At 34.9% G+C, this 20786-nt stretch overlaps 1 protein-coding gene across 2 annotated transcripts; it reads left to right on the plus strand.

The window, feature by feature from the left end:
• Positions 1–303: 303 nt before the first annotated feature.
• LOC122007965 (embryogenesis-associated protein EMB8-like) lies at positions 304–19943 on the plus strand. Of its 2 annotated transcripts, none has more exons than XM_042563509.1 (14): positions 304–629; positions 732–821; positions 3323–3411; positions 4114–4214; positions 4794–4883; positions 13736–13858; positions 15003–15080; positions 15516–15601; positions 15759–15807; positions 17310–17366; positions 17431–17561; positions 17653–17736; positions 19102–19171; positions 19305–19943. In XM_042563509.1, exons 1-14 carry the CDS (start codon positions 376–378, stop codon positions 19770–19772), a joined length of 1770 nt encoding a protein of 589 aa, XP_042419443.1. In that variant the 5' UTR covers positions 304–375; the 3' UTR covers positions 19773–19943. The 2 variants fall into 2 exon arrangements, with proteins under 2 accessions (XP_042419443.1, XP_042419444.1); XM_042563510.1 differs by having other exon boundaries at positions 305–629; positions 3350–3411; positions 19305–19941.
• Positions 19944–20786: the final 843 nt, after the last annotated feature.

The raw sequence follows: 20786 nt of genomic DNA on the forward strand, positions 1-20786 counted from the left end.
AAGTATATTTTGATTGAAAAAAAAGATCTGATCAACTTTTGCAAAAAAAGAAAAAAAAAGAAAGAAATTTGGAGTTAATAATTTTCGCCATCCATCAAAAGTCGTCAACCAATTCGGTCTACTACCCCAACCGTCAACCCACCAAGTCCGAAAAGGGATTCACTCTCGAGGAGAAAACTGTTAATTCTATCTCTTCGACGACTAGAATACTGCCGCGTGGCATATAACCTCGCTAACCAAGTGGGTCCCACAAAACTCTAGAGAGTAGAGGCCAACCAAATCAGTAAATTATATATTATATCTCCGCGATCGCTGCCTCCCACGTCGACCGCTCTGTCCTCGTTTCTCTCGCCCTCGAACGGATCGTCGGACGCCATGGCGTCTTCCTCGTGCTCCGACGGATTATCAGCCTTCGGACTCCTCTTCCAGGCAGCCTCCATTGTTCCGGCGGCGCACTTTCTTGCTACCGCCCTCCTCTTTCTTGTGATCTTTCTCTACAACTTCCTCGAGATCCACGTCTTGGGCGACCTCTTTCGGGGCTTCCGGGGGGACCCGGTGGTTCTAACCTTCAATCCCAGCTCCAAAATTTACGAGGGGGTCGTCTCAAAGTGTCGAATCCTTCACGGGAGGTGAGCTTAACGCTCAATTGGTTCTCTCCTCGATCGACTGTGCTTGCTTCTCAGGGTTGGATTGGTTTAAGGGCGGTCGGTACTTATTCCGATTGGTTTCAGGTACTTGGCGAGTCCGTGGCTCTCGAGCCCTCATTTGCAAACTGTGTTCTTGAATTTTTTTGGGAGGCCGCCGTCGGTTGTTTATAGAAGGTTGGTACCAAAAAGTATTTTTGAGATCAAATTGCATTACCTCCTGTTTTACTATGAATCCGATATGCTATATTGGAAAACGAAGAGTTTCTTGCTAGCTTCTAGCATTCTTTTTAATAAGATTATGGTCCGTATGCGAAGAAGTCTCAGGCAAATGATTCTTCAAAAGTTTTTTCCCCCTGTAGTTTACATGTTGTCTATGCCTTTCCTCTTCGATTGGCTCGCTCTTTTTATGCTTTCTTATTGCAACTGATATCTTAGCGTTTCTAGTAAATGCCTAATTCACCAATGAGACAAGAAAAAAGGGATTTTGGTTCAAGATAAAATGGATTTGGAATATGATTATGATACTTATGTTTCACTTGTACATTGGAATAATGTTTTGAAATATCACCATTAAATCTACATCAAATACTACAAGCACATTGAGATAAAAATGCATTCATTACAATTCAAAATCAATGATGAACTAGAAAGATAATTCTTGATATATTTCCATCTCACGATCCTGCATAATCTAAACAACCATGAAGGACAGATACAATCACATTGAAATTAGTTTTCTACTTATTTAAAGTGTAACATCGTGATCCATCAGAAGTGACAAATTTGCATTACTATTGTGTTAATTTATTCTATGGTGTTATTGATATGCAATTTCAAGAGTTAAATGATCATTTCTCAGAGGCGGGCATAGAGTTACTCCTTTGGGTAGCTTGTTTGCGCCCCACAAAATTCATTTTTTGCTTTTGACAAGAAAAAATTGATGCAACTAGCTAAGTTTTATCTATAAGATTTCTCAAGATTTAATCTCATCATATTTGATGATCAACTTGAAATAATTGTAAAGTAATTATTTTGTGATGCTTTATGATTATAAGATTTTATATTTTTTTACTTTATTAATTATATTATATTGTTGCGTAAACAAACAGAATCGAGTTGAATAATATAAAAATATTGATATTTGAGTTCGAGTTCGAAAAATATACGTGATATTCGAATTCTCTTTGAAGCTCAAAAATACAAATAATATTGGCTCGAGCTCGGTTTGAAATAAAATTTGAGTTCGGTTCGACTTGTTCAAACATCTATTCAAGTAAAATCGAACTATAGTTCGAAATGACTTAATTTGAGTTTGACTTAAATTATTTGGACCTTAATTTAAGCATATTTAAATTAAAATTGTGTAAAAGTAACCGAAGTTCGATTCGAGTTTTGGCTCACGAGCGGCTCACGAACAATCAAACAAAATATTATAGGTTCAAATTCATCTTGAAAAAATTATCGAACATTGAGTTCGGCTCAAATTTGATAATTTCGAATACAAATTAAATATTTTTCGAGCTAGCTCAAAAAACTCGCGAACATTTTTTATTTATTTGCACCCTAGTTGCCTACACTAAGATCCTAGCTCCGCCCTGGACACGTATAGGGTACATGAAGAAGAGAAAGACACAAAATAATAAACAAAACATGTCTTACATGATTCAACAAGCCTGTGTCCATGATAGTAAGGATAAAATTCTTATTATGCCATTGTTAAATATACGTTAGACCCTAGAACAAGATCAACCAAGAAAAACAAATTTTACACACTTCGGCAAGATTGCCTATGTATTGATTGTATGGATAAATTCTTGTTATGCCATTGTTAAACATATACCAGAACATTGCTATAATGCATTTGCAAGATCATTTACATCTCCTTATATGATCAAGGAGTCTAGTTTACATGCACAAGCTTTGAGAAATATTGGGTAACTAATTAAAGGCCAGCATATATAGAATTGACCCGCACCTTCTAGAAGATCAAGGTCAGGAATACTAGGTCGGATGACAAAGCACCTAAAGGTTTGACATAACTCTAGGTTGATTTGACTGAAAATATGGTAGATAAGTTTGATATAGTACTAGGTTGGTTCTAGAAGCACCGAGTAGGGCTTGTTAGGGTGAGAATAACATCACGCCAAGTTAGTTGGCAGCTAGTATGGTCAGACGTTGGGGCATGGAATTAGATGTATTGCCATCTAATTTTTCCCCAAATCAGCAGGAGTGTGCGACTTCTACACCCCATGCTAGTTCTACTCTTAACACCCTTCATTGTGTGTTGAACTATGGAGTGCATCAATCGAACTCTATGCATTCAACATCTATAACCATAGTGTTTGGTAGACTTACGCTCATCATTATGCATCTACCTTGCATGTATATTTCCACTAGGAAAGCAAGGGAGGCTCACATGTTAGTCGGGTCATGTATGAAAGATTTAAGCATATTACTTTGTTCTTTTTCAGTTTTCCTGAAATATTTCGGAACATTGTCAAATTATCTAGGCCTTAACTTCTTTACCAGTTAGTAGGTATAATATTTGTTACAATCAAATACAATCAATTTCAATTTATTTCATCTTCACTTGGAAATTAACGTCTTGGATCAATGATTGCCTATTTAATTTGTCATGGTGCGGGTGGTCACAAGATTCTTCTTTTCTCTTGAAGTTTCAGCAATTTCCTATTATATTCCAGGAAGCTATTCTCTGTGCATGATGGTGAAACTGTTGCATTGGATTGGTTGCTCACTTCTGATGGTATGGAGTATTTGAATGTCTGTAACTTTTTCCATTCTTGTAGCTAGTCCACATGTACCTATGAAATTGGCGTCTACTCTGCTTTGTTATCCTATCTGTGTATTTTATTGATATTTTTACAATTTGCTGTCTGGTTGTTGCTGCTTTCTATATGAAGATGATGGTTGCTACATGTAATTAGCACACGGGAATTGAATTGACAGCAGTCAAATTTAATGCACCATTTATATTTAATGGGCTAGCATTCTTGATATAAAATTTGATAACCATGGATATCTCAGTCAATTTCTGTCTAAATGGGTAGTAACTCTGTTTCATCAATACTCAAGTGATCAGTTCTTGGTACAGTTGGTTTATTCTGAAGTGCAGAATTCAAATTGTACTTTTTGTTATTTCAATATTTTTGTTGTTTGACTATTCTTCTAAGCATAACTATTCTCACTTCTATTGAATAAAATGCTGATTTACTCTCAACTAAAGCACTCGTGAATATTTCTTTTTCTCACATAATTGTGAGTAGGAAGTAAATTATCACTGGACTGTTTAATAATTAGATACCTTACCTTTATTTTCCATTTCACTTGTTTATGGATGGTTCAATTTTTCCTATCAATTTTTCTGATAGGATACACTTGTGTACTTCTGATGTTCTTCATAAATTTTGTACGAGCAAAGTTCATAATTCATATTCCCAATATGCAGTTATAGGAGGGCCCTCTTTCACTGACATCCCCATTTCAAAAGATGACAGGACACCAATTGCAGTTGTGGTGCCAGGGTTGACAAGTGATTCTTTTTCTCCTGTAAGCCTCCTTTTTCAGGTTGACTATATTGGTGGCAAAGTAGTTTACTTCCATAAATCCATAAATGTGATATCAGTTTTTGTAAAATTCAAATTATTACCATCCTCTTGTTATTGATGCCAAAGGATTTCAATTAGCTTGTCAAACTAATTTTTTGGATGAATTGTTGAAAAAGTATGTCTATCTTCCTGAAGACTACATCAAAAGTTAGAAAGTGATGGAAATCTCAGATGCAAAGCCCCAAATCTCAATATCAACTATAACAATGATTTTCTTATGCAATAATTGTGGCTGCAATTAGAGAGCTCAAACAATCTGGACAGACATCATGTTTTGATATAAGAATTTCAACTGTGATTATTGTTTTGTGCAATGGAGTGTGTTTGAATGTAAGTTAAGAATTTTGAACCATGGCCAAATCAAAATGAAACTAAGTTACCTTAGAGCCCTATTAATGGGAATGTTCCCTTGCTTTTTATACATTGCTAACTGGAAATACCATCTATTTCTTAAGTCTTAATGTTTGCTGAAGTAAATGATTCTGTTGATCAAAAAACTAATTTTGCTTTGACTTGGCAGTATCTAAGGCATTGTGCTTATTCAATTGCAAAACATGGGTGGCATGTTGTTGTGAGCAATCATAGAGGCCTTGGAGGCATCTCAATTACTGTAAGATTTTTGCTTAAGTATGGGACCATATTCTTTGAAGTTACTGCTAGATTGTTACCATAAGTTAGACAATGCTGCTTCGGTTCTTATCTTGCATGTCTATGGTCAGTGATATGATCAAGAAGTTGCTTCAGTTCCTATTGTCTTTTTTTAGTAGCAGCACTAGCATTTGCTCTAAAATGTGATTACTCTAGATTTAATCTCTTTTAGTTTATCCTTGTTTTAGAGTAAAATTATTCTTTTTCATATATTTTGGCTTCATCCTCAGATTTAGATAATGACTTTGTCAACTTTTCCTTAGCCCCTAACATTGTATCAATTGAGAGAGATTTTACCTCATTACCCTTATTCGAGTCATTTGATGATGATTAAACTTGGATTATCGTCCTCTTTGTGACTTGAGCTTTTCACAAGATCGAATCACCACCAATGCCAAGTGGTGATAATGTCTCGGAGGTGTTTCTTCATTGGATGAATCAGATTGTGTGTCATCCTATGTTGTTTTTAATGATTTCTTATTCTTCTTTTATTCTTCCTTTTTCTTCAATTTGGAAAATTGCTTTGACAGTGACCTTTGTAGACGAGAAGGAAAAAATCTCTCTATATAACTATTAATTTGCTTACATGTAGGTATTTATATATATAAGGAGGGAAAAGAAAAAATCAATCTCAATCCCTATCTTGAAGGGAATACAATCAAGATCGATCATAATCCCTACAATCAAGGGAATACAATAAATCATAATCCCTACAATTAAAGGAATCTTCGGAAGTATTCAACAGTCCCCGCAAACTAGATTATATATGTCAATCATAACCCGCTTGTCACAAAGTTCTGAGAGTCGTTTTCCTCCTAATGCTTTAGTGAAGACATCAATGACTTGGTTGAATGATGATGTGAATAGAGCAGTAATTTTCTATCTCATTACATACTCACAAATAAAGTGACAATCAACCTCAATATACTTAGGGTGTGTTTGGTTTAAGTTATCATATATAACCTTAGTTATGCGATTATCAGGTAATCATATAACCAAGGTGATGGGGAATAAAACATAATCTAATGTTGTTTGGTTCAACTTAGGTAATGCAATAAAATTTATTTGCTTGGAGGTTTTAATGTATAACCTAGTTTAATATTTTACTATATTACTCTCGGTTACAAAACCAACAATACATATTATTATATTTTTAATTTTTTTCCTTTTTGAACTTTACATTTTTTTTCTGAACTTTATGTTTTTTTTAGTATTTTTCTTAACTTTCCTATATATATATATATATATATATATATAATATTTTCAAAAAATACAATTTTATTTTTAAAATAAAATATCACTTTTTTATTTTTTATTTAGTTTTTATAATTTAAAATAAAATTTTCGTTATATAAATTTTAGGGGTATTTTTGTCCCAAAGTATAAATATCGTAGGATATTTTTGACCAAAAAATTTCGTTAACCCTGAATCAAGAAAAACCTCACTTTTCCAAGGTTTTCCGATTTCGGATTGCATGCCCCTTTTGCTTACGTGTCGGACATGGATCATTACTCAGGAATCACCGATTGCCTAAACTAAACAGAGTTTTCGTTGATAACTTTGGATAACCAAGATTATTAAAGATAACGTTCAACCAAACGCACCCTTATTTCCCTCATGAAAAATAGGATTACTTGGTTATCACATTACATTGGTAGAGGTTCATTATATGTGAACACTAATTCGTCAAGCAAATTCTATAACATCTCGGTTACGGTGTGAGCCATGACTCTATACTCAGCTTTAATAGTCGACCTAGCAACAACAGTTTGTTTCTTACTTCGCCATGTTACTAGATTTTCCCCTACATAAGTGTAATACCCAGAATTGGACCGTCTGTCGGTCTTAGATCTAGCATAATCGGCATCAGAATAAGCTTCAATAATCGACCTAGCAACAATAGTCTGTTTCTTACTTCGCCATGTTACTAGATTTGCCCCTACATAAGTGCAATACCCAGAATTGGTCCGTCTGTCGGTCTTAGATCCATCATAGTCGACATTAGAATAAGCATCAATCTTTAGGTGCCAATTCCTCTTAAATGACAACCCTCTTTTGGAGATTTCTTAATGTACTTAAGAATCCTGATAGCGGCATCCTTGCTTCGGCTTATTCATAAAACGACTGACTATTCCAACTGCAAAAGCGATGTCAGGTTTCATTATTGTTAAGTAGATGAGTTTTCCAACAGCCATTTATATTTTGTCTTATCTTCAAAGAACTCTCTAGTATCATCCCAAACATTTGAATTGATATCCATAGACGTATCAACTGGCTTTGTTTAAAGCAATCCAGTTTCTTTGAGTAAATTTGTAGTATAATTCCATTGGCGTAATTAAACTGTAGATTTGCTATGAGCAATTTTAATTCTCAAGAAATACTTAGGGCATCCCATATCCCTCGTCACTATTGCTACAAATACTTCTTAGGGGTGTTTGGTTTAGGAGAATAAGAGTGGGGAATGGGAATAGCAATCATTGATTGCCAGTGTTTATGTTTAGATTATAGGAATGGAAGTACAAATAAGGGAATGAATCCTTATAATTGGATAATGACTCATTCCTATGTCTCCGCCCCTTTAATGAGTTATTACTCTATTTTCAACAATCAAAATATTCCCTTATTCTAAAAATACCCTTGACCCAAAATTAAAATTTTTCCCCTAAATATCAAATATCAAAATATATTTATTTAATTTTTCTTTCATATCACTTTCTCTCTCCTTGTTCTCTCTCATCATATTTTCTCTCTCCTCATTTTATCACCCACTTTCTCTCTTCTTAATCTCTCTCATCACACTTTCTTTCCTCTTTTTTTTCCATTACACTTTCTCTCTCATCACACTTTCTCTCTCCTTAATATCTTCCATCACATTCTCTTCCCTCTTTTTTTTTCTCATCACACTTTCTCTCTCATCATACTTTCTCGCTCCTCAATCTCTCACATCACACTCTCTTTTCTCTTTTTTCTCATCACACTTTCTCTCTCATCATGCTTTCTCTCTCATCACACTTTCTCTCTCCTCAATCTCTCCCATCACATTTGCTTTTCTATTTTTTCTCATCACACTTTCTCTCTCATCATACTTTCTTTCTCCTCAATTTCTCCCATCACACTCTCTCCTCATTTTTTCTCATTACACTTTTTCTCTCTTCATCCTCTCTCATCATATTTTCTCTCTCATCTTCTATCATCGTGCTCTCTCCCATCACTCTCTTTCCTCATTTTCTCTCATCGCACTTTCTCTCTCTTCATTCTTTCCCATCACACTTTCTCTCTCATCATATTTTTCTCTCACATTCAACTTTCTCTCACATCTAATTTTTTCTCTTATTTTCCTTTAAGGGTAAAAAAGAAAATTTTAATTTATTCTGATAGAAAATATTCAACTAAATAAACATTGCTTTTAAGAGTGATATCCATGCTCATACCCATTCCCATTCCACAATACTATGATTCCCATTCTGATTCCTATTCTTAGGAAAGAACCAAACACCCCCTTAGTTTCGTCTATCCTATATATATCACTCCTAGATATTAGGATGTTATCAATATAAACAATAGGAATAATAATCTCATTCGTGCTCTGTCGTACAAACACAAAATGATCAGATTTGCACTTTTTGTAGCCTACAACTCCGATTATATTACTGAATTTATCAAACTTGGCTCTGAAACTTTGTTTAAGACCTTAAATAGTCTTTTTAAGTCTGCATACTATAGTAGCATTCTCCCCTTGAGCAACATGCCTGGAGGTTGCTCCATAAAAATAGTCTTGTGCAAATCGCCATAAAGGAAGACACTCTTTATATCTAGTTGATACATTGGCCACGATTGATTGACAACTAAGGAGAAGAGAACTTTAATAGAATTCAGGCGGATAGTAGGAGAGAACGTCTCAAAGTAGTCAACACCATAAGTTTGTGTAAATCCTTTAGCCACCAGACGAGCTTTGTTTCGATCAATAGTATTGTCAGCTTTAAATTTCAGAGTAAACACTTAACGACAAGCAACAATATCAACAGAAGGTGGTGCAGCCACCAATTCTCACGTACCACGAGAGATAAGGGCAAACATTTCCTCCTCCATTGCAGTTCGCTAAGCCGAGTGTTGATAAACCTCAAAGTAGCTTCTGTAGATGATAAAGAAACAACAAAAGCACATAACGCAAGACCAAGATAATCAAACGAGATATGATTAGACAAAGGATGAGTAGTGCAAGACCGAATACCTTTACGAAGAACAATAGACAGATCAATATCGGAAGGGTGAGGAGCATCAAGAGCTACAAGAAGAGGAGGTGAGGGACATGAATATGGTTCTAGCCGAGCACGCTGTGTGTACACCTATAATGGTCTAGTAGACGGAGTATCTGTAATGGGAGACATGGATGGTGGGATAGGTAATGGAGGAGATGCTAATGTATCATGTGTCTTATCCAAATGTGGAGAAAAGTATGGTTAGCAAAAATGTAACATCAACATAGGTATAACTGTATTTTGTGAGTGGGTCAAGATAATGATATCCTTTTTGTGTGTGAAAATATCCAAGCAAGATACATTTAATAAAGTGAGAAGACAATTTATCCAAGCAAGGAATAAAATTATGAACAAAGCAAACACAACCAAATATGCGAGGAGACACTGAAAAAAGAGATTTGTCAGGATGAAGACAAGAGAAGGGGATATCCCCATGTAACACTGTAGACGACATCCTATTTATGAGAAAGTAGGCTATGAGAACAACATCACCCCACAAAAACTTAGGAACATGCATGTAACAAAGAAGAGTACGAGATACATCTAAAATATGACGGTGTTTGTGTTCAGCAACATCATTTTGTTGGGAAGTGTATGAGCAAGAGGTTTGATGAATTATGCCATGAGAATCACAAAATGTAGACACAACATCCTGAATAAACTCAAGTGCATTATCAGTATGAAGAATGTGGAAGATAACATAATATTGGATTTTTATTTCATTATAAAATGATGTTAACACCTCATACCTCACTCCTATTTTTGAGTAAACATAACCACGTCATGCAACAATAATCATCAACAAAAATTATAAAATACTGAAAGTCCCCTCTAGACTCATCTCTACAAGGTCCCCAAACATCACAATGAACAAGTTCAAATGCAAAAACTATGCATATCAATTCTAGAAGGAAAAGAAGCACTGGAAATCTAAATAGGAACTAAACTTTTAAGAGCGAAGAAGATGGGTGACTAGACGACAATGCCACCAATAAGGAGACAGTTACTGAGAGTGCTCGGGAAATCATAGGTGTTACCGAATCCAGATAGTATAGACCATCACACTTATATCCTCCACTAATCATCCTCTTCGTTTGCAGATCCTGAAAAATATAATAGGATGGATAAAAAGATACAGAATAGTTGTGAGTTTTTGTTAGTTGGCTTATGGTTAGGAAATTTAGGTGCAAAGAGAACATTATCAAAAGTGATATTTGCATTGGACCTAAGAACATCTATTCCTGTAATCGGAGAATAGGTACCATTGGCTAGATGAACAGAGGATAAAGATGAGGACGAAAGGAGAGGGATGGTAGTGATACAACAATAAGCGACTTAGCAGTATTAGGGTTTCTGGTAGTGGGGTAGAGAAAGGAGAAAAAAATTAGGTCCGAGAAGGGTTAACCTTGTTCTGATACCATGTAGAAGAGAAGGAAAAAATCTCTCTATATCACTATTAATCTGCCTACATGTAGGTATTTATATATATAAGGAAGAAAAAGAAAAAATCAATCTCAATCCCTACAATCAAGGGATACAATCAAGATTGATCTCAATCCCTACAATCAAGGAAATACAATGAATCATAATCCCTACAATCAAAGGAATCTTCGGAAGTATTCAACAACCTTTTTCATTGCAATTGAAGTATGTAATACTTTTGTCCTTTTCTTTATACTTGCTTCATCCCTTGCTTTGTATTCATCCTTTTGATGTTGCTTGTGCTCATGTTCCTGTTTTTGTCATCATTCTCTTTACCATATGTGCTATGTTGAGAATATTCATCGCTGTCATCCAATGTTAAAGAGGACGATTAGTCACCTCAACACCTTTCTTATAGGTCTTCTTGATATTTTTCTCTCTTTATTCTTCCTTGGCCTCTAATGCTATATATGTATTTTGTCTCTCTTTAACTTAGATTTGATTCTTCCTTAAGTTATACTGTGTAAAAGACCTCATTTAACAAATAAGACTTTAGATCCTATGTTACTTTATATGCATTCACTATTGAGGTGCACAACAAATTCGAGGAAATATCTTCACTATATATCCAATTAAGTTTTGACTGTCAATCTTCTTTCCATTTGTAAATAGCTCATTGTATATATTCTTATACCTTCTAGGCATTTGGTCCATAGATTCTCCATCTTGCATCTTGAAGTTCTGCAACTGTTTTACTTAGATGGCTCTCTTGGCTGTCTTGAGTTTCTCCTATAGTTCTTAGTATTTCAGTATTGCCTCACTTTGTTCAACTCTTCCATTGATAACCCATGTTGGATAGTGATGGTTGCTCTTCCATCTGCTTGACTTTTTTTGTTCTCCACTCTATTTTTGCAAATCCATGAGCTTTCCTTAATTTATTGGATCTTTGAAACCTTGTCTAAATGTCATCCACACTTTAAATTCCTCTTTGGAGTGTGTTTTCATTCTAGTCCTTCAAACAATGGTGTCCTAGAGGTCGATTGTCCCTCTTGAGAAGTCATTTCTCTTTGAGTTGTTAATTCAAATGTTGAAGCTTTTCTTTAATACCGATTGCAGTATTTAATGACTGAGTAGAGGGGGTAAATAATGACTAACCATTCTTATAATTTCTTATAAGACATAAAACTCAAATACAACTATTAAATATAATTGTGTGCAATCAAGTATAGTATTAATAAATGAATCGGAAAACAGAATAAAATCAAGTGCATATTAACAAGATAATATATCAAACATTTCAGTATTGGCTAATTTTGCCAAAACCTCCTCTTAGAGAAAGGTTCACCTCATCAACTTCACCAGTCTAGCCTCTAAAAAGGAACTAAGAGATTCAAAGCGTTTAATATTGAGGAGAAAATTAGGAGATGTTAAGAGAGCGTGAGAGAGAAAAATAGAACTTAAGGAAGAGTAAGGCGTGGAGAGGGGTTTTACAGATGCAGGAATGGAATAAAACAACACAAAAGATTTTAGAGCTTTTAGAGACCTATTTATTGTTGGCATCTATATATTCACTTGTATTCACAGATTGACACACCATTTATTTTTATTTGCACTAGAAAGACAACCCAATTTTCATCATTCTAATATGAGTTGGAGCTAAGGTTTAAAATTTCGACCCGTGCCGAGCTTTCGGTTCTAGACTGGAATGATACGGTTTCAGTACTGTATCGTGCCGTGCCGATATAGTTTCAGTATTTTTTAAATATAAATATATTAATTAAAAAATAAAATATTTAACATAAATATTTAAAAAATAAATATAAAAAATAATCTTTTAAAATAGGAAAAGATATGAAAATAAATAAATAAATAAATAAAAATTTTATTATACTTTTTAAATTAAAATAAAAGAAATATAAAATTAATTAGATAATTTTATTAGGATTTAATAAAATCTCTTTAAATTATCCCCATCATAGCTAAGAGTTCATTAAAATAATTAACCTAAATTTTAATTAAAAAAAATTGAAATTTGATAGTACTTGCGAGTTTGTGTGACTTCGACGCTACCACAAGGTCTGTGACTTCTCAGTGGCGGTCGTGGGGGTCGCGCGACTCTTTTGTGGCGGTCACATGGTTGTACGGTCGCGCGACCCCTCCACGACGACCGCAGGGTCGCGTAACGCTTCTGCAACAACCGCGGGGTCGTGCGACGCCTCCGTTGTTGTTGCGGGGGTCGTGCGACCCCTCTGTTGCTGTTGCGGGGTTGTGTGACCCCTTCGTTGCGGCCGTGGAGTCGCGTGACCCCTCCCAGCTGTAAGGGGCTTGGTGTCAGGGTTGTGTTGGTGCCGACCGTTTTGACCGGCTCGGCATGGTATTTTAAACACTAGTTGGAGTGCCTACTTATGTTTAGGTGAATGGTATGAATTAAAACTTCAAATAAAATTTTATTTCAAGTATATTTCTGAGCATAATTAGTTCATTGTTTTTGTACTTTGTAGATGTATATTTATGCTTGTGAAATGATTAATTACCTCCTCCAAGCAAAAGGCTCACCTTGTGAACTTCACAAATCAAGAATAAAAAAGAAACAAGAGTGTAAGAGCAGCTGATGTTGATTAGAGAAATTAGGAGAGAATAAGAGAGGAAAAGACAACTTAAGGGGGAAAGATTGAAGGAGGGTTTTATAGATGCAGGAAGGGGTTGAACTTAAACAACACAAAAAGATAACCCAATTTTCATCATTCTGATGTGGTTCAGATTTGCCAACTTATGCTCAGATGGGTAGTACAGACTGAATATTCAGACACTGATTTGTATTGTATGGATATTTGTGTGGATGATTAGTTCATTGTTTCTGTACTTTTTAAATGTACATTTATGCTTATGAAACGATTAAGTTGTGCTTCATAATCATCATTTAAAGAAACTTTCTAACTAGGGACTCCCTATTTCATGCTCATAATCAGGTTAGAAAATTTTCAAAGGCATGAATTATTATTTTTAGATAGCATACTGACAATGAACATCATGCTGGAGAAGTGTCCCTAAGGCAACAAGTTTTGCATGGGCTACAGAATAATTGAAATATCATTCTGTTTTAAGAGCTAACATGAAGTGCTATTTTGACAGTCTGATTGCTTCTATAATGCTGGATGGACAGAAGATCTCCGTGAAGTCATTAACTATCTTCATCAAGAATATCCCAAAGCTCCTATTTTTGCTGTTGGGACAAGCATTGGAGCAAATATTTTGGTACAGCGACATAACTATTAAAACTAGCAATGGGCATAGACTTGTAGATCTAATTTTTCTCTTGGATTGTCTTTTTGAAATGCACATGTTGATTTGGGATTGTCTTCAACAATCTTAAAATTGCTAGTAAATGAACCTTTTTGAGTGTATTTTTTATATTTTAAAGAAAATATAGCAATAATAATCCTAAAACCCTTACCAATATTGTACAACTTTTTGCCTAAAACATTTTCAAGTTTCTTCACCACATTTAAGTATTTTCCTTTTTTTACTAAGGAGAATTAATTCTTTATTAGGTTGGTTTGGAACTCATGGAACCTAGTTTAAAATGTTGAAGTGTGTTGAAGTTTTAGTGTGTGACTAGAACAATATGGTTTTGGTATTTTATCATGTCATATTGCTATGATTTTAATACTTATTTAATTGAATTGTTAATGATAACATAATTAATTTTAGCTGGTACAAGTTATAACTTTTAATTAACTATTTTATTATAATTATAATTTACTTATATTAAAATTAATTGCTGATAATTATAATTGATTATTTACTATTAATTCATTGATAGTTGACTTGTAATTATAATTATAATTATAATTTATTGACAATTACTACTAATGTGAACAATTTCTAGTAAAAATTTACTCTAAGATATAAGTGAATAATTGCTGGTAAATAACTTATTGTTACTTGTTATTATAATTAGTTATTAATTTATTTGTAACTTAGAATTATCTACTCATATATAATTAATTAAAATGTTATTTACTGATATAATAAATTATAGTTATTCACTTATAAATTATAACAGTAATAAATAAACTTATTTTTATGGAAGCTAAAATCATGTGCTTGCTCACCTAAGACAAAAACCTTCTCCAGTTGGAAATTCCCTGAATTGCAAGGTACGTTCATAGTACTCTTGGCACTTTGCGGCACAGGCCAACGTTTTGGTGCTGCTCAATGCCATGTTTGTTTTGGTCATCACATGGACTGGTAAATCTCGGTCATGCTAGGAACTTCTCTTGTTTATCATGAATTATTTCTTGGTGATTATGTTATTTTTAGAATCCAACTGCATTTTTTCCTTACTGATTGCAACTTTCTATGAATTAATTTTTAATTTTTTTTTTGGAAATGGTAGGTCAAGTATCTTGGAGAAGAAGGGGAGAATACACCTCTTGCTGGTGCCACATCTATTTGCTCACCATGGGATCTAGTGGTTAGATGGCTTACCTCACCTCTATACTTTGTAGAAGCAACATTGTTTTGAAATGAATAGAAACTCATTGAACTCATATGTTTGTCTTTCGTGATACATGGAAACATTTTTTATAACACATTTGCCTTTCATCTTAGGGAGCATTCTACAATGGAAGAAAAGTTCAGCCTATTTTATCTGTTTGACTTGGGAAGCATAAAACTTTGTTCCACAATTCTTGAATTGGAAATTTTCTTTTATGTGTAAATCCAGATAATGCTTATCACCGCATAATCCTCCTGAAGTTTTAATAACTTCACAATTTTGAACTAAAATAGTTGCCAACAACTAATCAGAAGATTTCTTGTAGCCTTAGATGATTGTATAAATATTTTCTATTTTGATTCCCTGGACTATATTTTCAGGTGGTAAACTTTGTTTTATCCCTACTTGTAGGTGGGTGACAGGTTTATTTCTCGTAAGCTTGTGCAACGATTGTATGACAAAGCTCTTGCAATCGGTCTCAAAGGTTATGCTCAATTGTATGTTCTCATTGAACTTGATACCTGGTGAATTACTTTACAGTATGCAGGGGATCTCTTTTAAAATTGTCTTCTGTGAATTATTTTACAGTATGCTCAAAGGCTATACTGCAGTAGACTAATTTTTGGATATAGACTGACAATACTTTTGCCTCAGGCATCAATCTACATTGATTCGACTCGCAAACTGGGAGGGAATCAGAAAGGTAAAATTGAACGCGTTGAAACACTACAATCAGAAGTGAACATATGTAGGATCGAATAGTAATTAATTGGGATGGTAATGTAGAAACAATTGCTACGTAAGTTGATGGAGAAAGACTATCTGATATGATAGACCAACATTTGATGCAGTCCCATGCATTTGTTTTCAATTCTGACCAGTAATTATGCACCCAAAATGTAGCAAGTCATTATTATTGGAGATGAAACTCTTCTCACTTTTGCTTTGAACTACATTAGCAATCGACTGGTATATGTGCTGATGAAATGTCCAAAAGACAAAGTAGATATCCTCTGATGAAGAATCAGTGTGCTTCATCAGTTGCATGCTTTAATAAGTCAGTGCACCGACGAATAAATCTTTATTTAATTATAGAGTTAATTATTTGATTATTTGCTTCTAAACTTCCAAATGATTGAGACCAACCTCCATTCGCTTGGATCATTGACTACGATTAATGTAAGATGGAGTCATCGCCTAAGTCTAAGATCTACTTGAACCCAAAGTACAAGTCACTTGACTCTCACAACTAAGACTTTACTTGCCAAGAGTTCACAACTCTGGATCTTCCTTGTCTACCAAGAAGCCTTGCTTCTGGCTTTTTCTTTGCCAAGAGGTCTCACCTGCAAGTTTTCCTTGTCTGCTTGATATTCGACCAATTGTGACACCTACCAAGACTTCCAGCCGCCAAACATCCTATTACTCTTGACCTGGCTGTACTTTCATTTGCCAAGTTTCTAATCACTCATGAGCCAAATATTCAGTCAAGCTTGACATGTTTGGACATCTTGCATTTCACTTGCAATAACTTGTCACTTAATCTCTACTTGCACACTTGATAAACTTTGTCAATAAACACAAAATAGATCTAACTTAAACTCTTTATTCAAATGTCAAAATCACTTGGTTGAACTTGACCACTTGAGGTACAATTGACCTACAACTTTCCCAACACCATTTGGTTGAACTCCACCACTTGGGAAATGATTGCACCAGCACAAATTTAGACATTTTATGAGCATAAACACAGTCCATTCTGGCGACAGTTTAGACGGGCCAATTTTCTGCATGGTTTGGAGAGCAGGTAGATGAGCGGAATGGTACTTTTGACTTTTCACTTTGAGAAAGTGTGCTTTTGGTAAATTCCAAGGTATGGTGGGTGTTCCAAGTAATATTGAATTTTGGATACACAAAATGGTAAAATGCCATAAGATGTTTCTTTTCTTGGCTAGGATTTAAACATGGTTTTCTGAGATTCAATTTCTTCTTAGGGGAAGTTGTTTTTTTTTTTCTAGGTTCACTAAATGCTATTTTGTTTTACTTGCACTGTGTTGTAAAAACCACAATAGCAGTAAGAGCGGTACCTCAATAGAGTAAACTCAGCTTTGAACTTGAACTTGATGTGGATGAAATATCATTTTAATTTGATAAATATTTGACTTACTGAATGACTTTTCTGTTTATTTTCCACTGCTACTTTTGCAGTCAACCTCTGTCCGTGACTTTGACAATCATGCCACTTGTCATGTTGGGAGGTTTGAGGTACTTTCATCTGACTTGTCTGGAATCAATTTTGTGGGTTGAAAATATACTATATTTTTTTCAGACTGTAGATACGTACTATCGCTGCTGTAGCAGTGTCAATTTTATTGGAAAGGTAGCTGTTCCATTGTTGTGCATTAATGCATTAGATGACCCAGTGTGTACGAGAGAAGCAATTCCCTGGGATGAATGCAGGTAAATCTTCAAAAAGCATTTTCTCTCTGAAGATATTATGTTTTGCAAGACATACCTTTGTTTCTTTCTTCTCAGTTCACCTATTTCATAGGGCAAACAAAAATGTTGTATTAGCAACTACAACACATGGTGGGCATCTTGCATATTTCAAAGGGCTAACAGCAAAAAGTCTATGGTACTTGCATCTTCACTAGCTATCTTCATTGTCATCATTTCTACTTTTTGGAGGCATTGAGAATTCCTGCCAGATGAAGAAAAACCTGTTAGCCATTTTAGCAGGCACTCTTCTAAACATTTTCATTGCTGTGCTGACTACAACATAGACATTAAGAAGTTTAACATGATGGTTTGGCACAAAATCCATTAAACAAATGCATGTTACGTTATTTGGAGCTCTAATGTATTTCCTGATTCTATACGTTCGTGCCCTTGTATTTTGAAACTCCATGCCCGTGTTATTCTGAATTATCTTCTTAACCCACTAATAATGGTGTGTGTGGTTCATAGCAATAGTTATTTATTCCTTATTAATTCTCATGGAATAAATATTCTATGTTTGCTACATTAATCACAAATAAACTTGGAATATCAATTCTCATGACATTGTTATTCCTCGTTCATCGTTCTTTGTTATTATTCTTTTTCAAGAATATTTATTTATACTCTATTCCATTCTCTTAACAATAATTATTTCTACCTTATTTAGTTTGCCATGAAGTACATAGTTTGAATGACTAAATGGGTTGATTGGGTGGATGGATTAAATATGATGAGTGGTTCGGGCTAGACGATAGGGATGGACAGACTAGTTGGGTTGGATGGGCCGAGCGACTTAAGTAGGCCATATGCATTGGCAAGTCAAATGGATCAAGTGAAGTAAATGAACTAGGCGGACTAAATGAATTAGGAGAGTTAAACCGATCAAATTGACTAGATATGGCAGACTAGGTTGGTGTAGGCTAGCCCTGCTAATTGAACCAGGTAGAGGTAGATGAATCAAGTGGATTGGCCAACTTGGGGAAAGTGAGTAGGTAGATAGAGCCAATGGGCTAATCAGGTTAGTGTTATTAGGCGAATCAAATAGGCCAAGCAAGTCGATTAAGTTGCTTAAATCAACTGGTCAGAAACTTGGTAGGCAGATCATGATGGACCAAACGAGCAGGAATGGGTTGACTGAGTGAGACCTAATGGGATATTTCATTCTGGTGGAGTTATTCCTTATTTATACCCATAATATTCCTACAAAACACAAATCAAATACAAAAATAATTATTCTATGTGTATTATATTTAATGAAACAGGGTAAGACCACGTACAATGGATCCTTTCCCGGGAGCCCCGCATGGCGGGAACTTCGTGCATCGGGCTGTCCTTTTTTTATTATATTTAATAAAGTAAAGTTAAAAATAATCATTCTTATTTATGCCCCAACTATTTTAGTTATTTCATTCCTTGTTTATTTCATTTTGTGAAGTAAACACATTATAAAATATGGAATTCAATTCTTGTACTCTTCAAGTAACTGAATTTTCTTTTGCAGGTGGGTTGGAGCAGTTGTCGAATACCTTGATGTTCTACATTCAAGTCCATTCATGCATCGACAGGAAAAGGTAGCCTTTTAAACCTCAATATATGGTGTACTAATACATCGAGACTCGATTTAGCAATATGGGTCCATAATCACTAGTCATGAGTTAATTGACATAATCATCAGTTTTGATCAAATATAAACAATTGATGCAGACACAAAACTTTGGTATGCATCATTCTCTCGAGTCAGACATTGACAAGGCCCCATATGTTAATATAGTGGAAGATGGAATAGTTGCTCCAATAATTACTGAAGGAACAGGAACAGAACTCGTGACCAAAGACGACTTGCATGTTGATAGATTGTCCTCTGACAGCAAACCTGAGGATGATGGTGTGCTTAGTGTCAAAAAATCAGATCCAACTGTAAACATGATCAGCCCTGAACCGGTGGAGCCAGCTCACAGAGAGGAGGCTGAAGACATTACTAAAACCATCCATGATATGACTGCACCAGTGAAGAGATCCCTTAATCAGCTGTTGCGGTGCTATGATATTTCCAGGTGGCTGTTAGCTTATATCGCCATTGTCACAACTTGGCCTCTACTTGGTTCTGCACTTTCTTTTGTCTTCAGGAAAAAGCTTAGGGGTTTTCTCCCAGTAGGATGGCTTAGAAGATAGGAGGTATTTCTTTATAGGCTAAATGGTATTGTAATCTTACTTTATTGGCTACACCAATAATCAACCTTCAAACTCAATGAAGGATATACCAGTATCTATCATTTGATGAAATCCTGTATGATTTCATGATTCGCAATGGATGATTATAATACTGAATAATATCCATGAGATTCACCTTAGAGAACTGTCAGAGTTGCTCCATCACTCAAGTTAAATCTGGTTCTTTGTTATCTTAGTGCCTATCAGGGAGACTGTCTGGGGAGGGGCAGCTATATGGAGAAATGCTATGAAAGGTTACATACTTGAGTAAATATTTTTAGGTTGGTTGTTAATGCTTAACGTGATCCTGAATCAACTTCTTTCAAATCATTCAGGTTTATTTACATTGATGGTTTTAGGATAAGTACTGAAACTCACTCATGTGAATTAAAATTTTGGCTAGGAGTTGTTAACTCTCAAGATTCATGCTACATTTTTTAAAACCTCCTCGATGTGTGGCACTTGAATTGTCCCCACTTCAAGCTTTATCTCAAACTGCTACTCAAATTCATGCCATCTGAAACACTTATATTGTTCCATTATAACTCTCACCTCAAATTCAAACAAAATTCGTTACCTATGCAAGATGGATATCTAAAACTCCAAAACTAAATTTATAGTAAACGCGAACACTTGTCTTGTCTCACACTAAACCCTACTTCAGATCATTATATATATGAATGACCTATATTGTGTGGGTCTAATTATGCTCTAAGTTAAGTGGTTGACAATGGCTTTAAATTAGGTTTATATTGTTTATGATTTGTGTGTCGAGTGTGCGAATTGCATAGGTTGACTGAAACTCTAACAAATCAAAGTTGATAAATTGACTGAAAATATCAAGAGGAGATTCAGTTTAGTAGATTAACAAGAAGTCTAAGAGGTTAAGGTTGGCCAAAAGCTTAATAGGATGATTGGAAGCAATAAGAAGTCAAGGTTGGCCTGGATCGTGAGATGATCAAAAGTTCAAGAGGC

Source organism: Zingiber officinale, chromosome 8A, assembly GCF_018446385.1.
Source record: "Zingiber officinale cultivar Zhangliang chromosome 8A, Zo_v1.1, whole genome shotgun sequence".
NCBI lineage: Eukaryota > Viridiplantae > Streptophyta > Magnoliopsida > Zingiberales > Zingiberaceae > Zingiber > Zingiber officinale.